We start from the raw sequence: 6084 nt of genomic DNA, 5'->3' as shown, positions 1-6084 counted from the left end.
GCCTGCTCCTCCCCCTCCCTCTGCTGCTCCTCCCCCTCCCTCTGCTGCTCTGCCCCCTCCTTCCTAAACCCCTCCCCTTGCAGGTCCAGCCTGGCGTGTGGTCAGTCTGCGGGGCAGTGGAAGGTCTTGACCCAGGCCAGGTCCTCCAGCATGCCCCAGTGCAGGTAGACGATGGAGGCCACCACCAGGACGTGCATGATCTGGTGGCTATTGCCCCAGTAATCGAAGCGTCCGGGGCGGAAGCGCTCGGGGAAGTGGCTGACGTTGATCAGGCCGCCCAGCGCGGCCAGCAGGTCCATGGTGAGGAACAGGCGCAGGGAGGCGGGGCTTCCCGCGCCGTCGCCCAGCCAGCGGAACAGGAAGAGCGCCATGCGGAACGCCGCCTGCCACACGAAGGCGCGGAGGCGGTGGAAGTTGGAGCGGGCGGTGGTGGCGCAGTAGATCCCGTGGGCCGAGAGGAGGACGTAGACCAACATGGCCGCCCGGCCCACGGCAGGGTAGCACAGCAGCGTGATGTGGACGATGGGCAGAGCTCCTGGGGGGGGGCAGAGAGGCGGGGGGGTGATGGGTGAGCGCAGGACTAAGGTCAAAGGGTAAAGGTCAGGGACAGGTGATTCTAGACGGCTCATAGAGGTCCAGAGGAAGCGAGCACGAAGGTGCCGCCTGGTTCTAAAGCAGCGTTAGCATTAGCATCCTCCACCTGGACCTCACCCAGGAGCTCCGGCCACCTACCCAGGGTGTTGACTAGGCAGACCCCCAGCATGTCCAGGGAGAGCAGGGTGTCGTAGACGTGGGCGCCCCCCCGGTGGTTCATGAAGAGGTGGTAGAGCACGGAGCCCACGGTGGGACACAGGCAGGCCAGGTAGTGGACCACACACATCCAGCTGGACTCCACCTCCGACCAGGGGATGCTGAGGGGCAGCAGCACCAGGAAGAACAGGAACGGGATGCCTGGACAGACGGAGGGAGGGAGGGGTGGAGGGATGGACGGACGGAGGGATGGATGGATGGAGGGATGGATGGATCGGTGGTTGGAGGGATGGATGGATGGGTGGTTGAAGGGAGGGATGGATGGATGGATGGATGGATGGATGGATGGATGGATGGATGGTTGGATGGATGGATGGATGGATGGATGGATGGATGGGTGGTTGGAGGGATGGATGGGTGGGTGGTTGGAGGGATGGAGGGATGGATGGATGGGTGGTTGGAGGGATGGATGGATGGGTGGTTGGAGGGATGGAGGGATGGGTGGTTGGAGGGATGGATGGATGGGTGGTTGGAGGGATGGAGGGATGGATGGATGGGTGGTTGGTTGAAGGGAAGGATGGATGGATGGATGGATGGATGGATGGATGGATGGATGGATGGATGGTTGGAGGGAGGGATGGATGGATGGATGGATGGATGGATGGATGGTTGGAGGGAGGGATGGATGGATGGATGGGTGGTTGGATGGATGGATGGATGGATGGATGGATGGATGGTTGGAGGGAAGGATGGATGGATGGATGGATGGATGGATGGATGGGTGGTTGGAGGGATGGATGGATGGATGGATGGATGGATGGATGGATGGATGGATGGGTGGTTGGTTGGTTGGTTGGAGGGATGGATGATGGATGGATGGATGGATGGATGGATGGATGGGTGGTTGGAGGGATGGATGGATGGATGGATGGATGGATGGATGGATGGATGGATGGATGGATGGATGGATGGTTGGAGGGAGGGATGGATGGATGGGTGGTTGGAGGGATGGATGGGTGGTTGGAGGGATGGATGGTTGGAGGGAGGGATGGATGGGTGGTTGGAGGGATGGAGGGATGGATGGATGGATGGATGGATGGGTGGGTGGTTGGAGGGAGGGATGGATGGGTGGTTGGAGGGATGGAGGGATGGATGGATGGGTGGTTGGAGGGATGGATGGATGGATGGGTGGTTGGAGGGATGGAGGGATGGATGGATGGGTGGTTGGAGGGATGGATGGATGGATGGGTGGTTGGAGGGATGGATGGGTGGTTGGAGGGATGGATGGATGGGTGGTTGGAGGGATGGAGGGATGGGTGGTTGGAGGGATGGATGGATGGGTGGTTGGAGGGATGGAGGGATGGATGGATGGATGGATGGATGGGTGGTTGGATGGAGGGATGGAGGGATGGATGGATGGGTGGTTGGAGGGATGAATGAGAGAGAGGAGAGGAGGGGAGGGGAGAGAAGAGGGAAAATAATGGCGGGATGAATGAAGGTGTTGAGGTTGATGTGGGTTCAAGCTGCTGTGGTCGTTACCCACAGTGCAGTTCGTTCTCTAAATCCTCCTTAGCAATACCATGTCAAAAGGAAAGTGACTTAGGCTCAGTATTTTAGTATTGACCTCTGACCTTGACCATAGTGTGTATACACACGGGACCTGCCAGTCAGTCTGGCCAGCCCTGCTATAGGCCAGAGCATCTTCCCTCTGGACGTCCAGGATAACGAGCCGTCATTGGCGTGTTTCAGCGTGGTGTTTCATGTGTGTTTTAACCGTCATGCATGTAAGCAGGCAGCGGCCAGTGGGCTGGGTGACCCGGGGAGTGAGCCTCCTCCAGGTAATCCCTCCGGTAAGAGCGTTAGTGTTAATGGTCTTACTGAGGACCTCCAGGAAGGAGACACTCACATACCGTGTTCCACTGGGAGTCCAAGAGAGCATATAGGCTATAATTATAATACATGAAAGCACTAATGCTATCCACACTTATTGATCTCAACTGCAGGGTTAGATATCTTCTACTCTGGTGCTATGCAATATGTTGCCACAACAACATATTTTCTCTGTTTCTGTACATTTTCACACAGAATTAAGATTGAGATTAAATAATCAATTAAGATTGAGATTAAATAATCAATTAAGATTGAGATTAAGTCAAAGCAGCTTGAATTTGATTAAACAAACAAACATGTTAATGTGTAGTAAACAGTTAATTACATCACAAAAAGGCCTAAATATCAGTAGGCTATTTCCAGGACAGGGTTTCTCTGTCCAGATTACCACTAATCCCCTATCTCCGTAATCTCTTTACAGAGACTTGCCAGGTATGCTGGCTAACGGCCTAAGTGAGGGTGTCCCGCTGAGGACACGTGTCCACTGGGGCCATGAGGATCTGACACATCCCATATTAAAGAGGTCCTCTGTTTGCTGTGCAAGACACCTGGGCTACCGGTCCATGGTGCCTAGATCAGATGCTCAGAAGGAACACAGCACAATAAGAGCGTTTATTTTCCAGTAACGCATGCATGCAGGTAGAGGGTCAGTGAACATCCAATCACTGATGACAGGTCAAACGGTTAAACAGCTGATAGCGCCAAATCGCCAACTTGATTTCATTCACTTGAACTCACCATGTGTGTAAATGTTCCCGAATTCGTTGTGCAGGTAGAACAGGCTCCGGAGGCAGTCCTGGCAGGTGGACACGGGTCGGTAGCCGGTCAGGACGAACCGGTTGAACTGAAGATGTGGAGGCGTTTTAGCAAAGTCCAGCAGTCGTGGTCTTTTGAAGAACGCCATGGCGACCTCCCCCATCCAATGTCCCCACGGTGCTTACAGTACATCAGTTGCTAGTAGAATAATGCCTCCGTACCGGTCACTTTAAACTAACACAGTCTCCGGTACGTTCCTCAGGCACCGACATGGCCAAGGACAGGACAGCAGCATTTCGGTCTCTCAGAACCATCGCTGGACAGGTAGCAGCTACGCACAGCCAACCTGTTGAGCTCACTAAGTGGCATGCTTTCCCGGGGACCAATCAGCAGTCACCGTTATTCCTAGGGTTAAATCGGATATAATCCTCAGGGGAAAGCTGTGTGCTGAACTCTCACTGCAGGAGCTGGACGGCACGTCTCTCCTCACCACGTCTCCCCTCACCACGTCTCCCCTCACCACGTCTCCCCTCACCACGTCTCCCTTCACCACGTCTCCCCTCACCACGTCCTCCCTCACCACGTCCTCCCTCACCACGTCTCCCCTCACCACGCAGCCCTCACCACGTCTCTCCTCACCACGTCTCCTCACCACGTCTCCCCTCACCACGTCTCTCCTCACCACGTCTCCCCTCACCACGTCTCTCCTCACCACGTCTCCCCTCACCACGTCTCCCTTCACCACGCAGCCCTCACACGTCTCCCCTCACCACGTCTCCCCTCACCACGTCTCCCCTCACCACGTCTCCCCTCACCACGTCTCTCCTCACCACGTCTCTCCTCACCACGTCTCCCCTCACCACGTCTCCCCTCACCACGTCTCCCCTCACCACGTCTCCCCTCACCACGTCTCCCTTCACCACGTCTCTCCTCACCACGTCTCCCCTCACCACGTCTCCCCTCACCACGTCTCCCTTCACCACGTCTCTCCTCACCACGTCTCCCCTCACCACGTCTCCCCTCACCACGTCTCCCCTCACCACGTCTCTCCTCACCACGTCTCCCCTCACCACGTCTCCCCTCACCACGTCTCCCCTCACCACGTCTCCCCTCACCACGTCTCCCCTCACCACGCAGCCCTCACCACGTCTCCCCTCACCACGTCTCCCCTCACCACGTCTCTCCTCACCACGTCTCCCCTCACCACGTCTCCCCTCACCACGTCTCCCCTCACCACGTCTCTCCTCACCACGCAGCCCTCACCACGTCTCTCCTCACACGTCTCCCCTCACCACGTCTCCCCTCACCACGTCTCCCCTCACCACGTCTCCCCTCACCACGTCTCCCCTCACCACGTCTCCCCTCACCACGTCTCCCCTCACCACGTCTCCCCTCACCACGTCTCCCCTCACCACGTCTCTCCTCACCACGTCTCCCCTCACCACGCAGCCCTCACCACGTCTCCCCTCACCACGTCTCCCCTCACCACGTCTCCCCTCACCACGTCTCCCTTCACCACGTCTCCCCTCACCACGTCTCCCTTCACCACGTCTCTCCTCACCACGTCTCCCCTCACCACGTCTCCCCTCACCACGTCTCCCCTCACCACGTCTCTCCTCACCACGTCTCCCCTCACCACGTCTCCCCTCACCACGTCTCCCCTCACCACGTCTCTCCTCACCACGCAGCCCTCACCACGTCTCTCCTCACACGTCTCCCCTCACCACGTCTCCCCTCACCACGTCTCCCCTCACCACGTCTCCCCTCACCACGTCTCTCCTCACCACGCAGCCCTCACCACGTCTCCCCTCACCACGTCTCCCCTCACCACGTCTCCCCTCACCACGTCTCTCCTCACCACGTCTCCCCTCACGTCTCCCCTCACCACGTCCTCCCTCACCACGTCTCCCCTCACGTCTCCCCTCACCACGTCTCTCCTCACCACGTCTCCCCTCACCACGCAGCCCTCACATGTCTGGGGATCTTGTATGGACGCTGCTCCTCTGCTTCTAGTGTACTGCTGGTGTGGTGTCATTTGAGTGGATAATCTGGGAAGATTACGGTCCATACATTGGTAGGGTCATTGCTGTGACCCATAATGCATTGGGGATGCGTGTGCATCTTAGTTGCAGAACCTGCGTGATGTCAGTCTGATACTCACCTCCTGTATAAGGCATGCAGGTGAGTAGGAAGCAGTCAAGAGGCAATAATATTGTCAAAAGCAAAGACATTTCTAGAATGATGCTCTGATGAGTAACCATCACCACGGCAATCACAAACTATAGAGAACAAAACCGTCGGAACATGATGAAGACACACTTCACTGAGCGGATTTCTAGTCTGTTTTATTTAAAGTCAAAACTGTCCCAAAATAGACAGGTGTTTGCCACAGGTAATACAAAACCCCTTTCCCATGCAAAATAAATTACTCTGAGTTTGAGTTCATACAACTATGCTGAGAGGACAACATGCAGACAAAACTGACTGATTCAATCAACACACTGGGTATCTGCAGCAGACGGACTCTGAAGCTGGTCTCTCTATCGTGAATAATGAATGACCAGTAAGGAGGGGACTGACGTGAGAGAGGAGAGACCAGACAGAGATACCCAACCATGAATACCAACATGTGCAACATAACTACCTATACGATATAGCAAGCATCACAAAAACACAAAACACTGGTTT

The 6084-nt window shown here is 56.1% G+C and overlaps 1 protein-coding gene across 1 annotated transcript; it reads right to left on the bottom strand.

Moving 5' to 3' along the window:
• Positions 1 to 101: 101 nt before the first annotated feature.
• LOC311324040 (progestin and adipoQ receptor family member 4-like) lies at positions 102 to 3544 on the bottom strand (the record flags this gene model as incomplete). Its single annotated transcript, XM_084456410.1, has 3 exons — positions 102 to 535; positions 733 to 951; positions 3379 to 3544. 3 exons carry the CDS (start codon positions 3542 to 3544, stop codon positions 102 to 104), a joined length of 819 nt encoding a protein of 272 aa, XP_084312536.1.
• Positions 3545 to 6084: the final 2540 nt, after the last annotated feature.

This window comes from Borostomias antarcticus (genome assembly GCF_949987555.1).
Source record: "Borostomias antarcticus genome assembly, chromosome: 22".
Classification (NCBI taxonomy): Eukaryota; Metazoa; Chordata; class Actinopteri; order Stomiiformes; family Stomiidae; genus Borostomias; species Borostomias antarcticus.
Note: the sequence above shows the minus strand (reverse complement) of the source record. Positions and strands in the feature narration are given on the sequence as shown.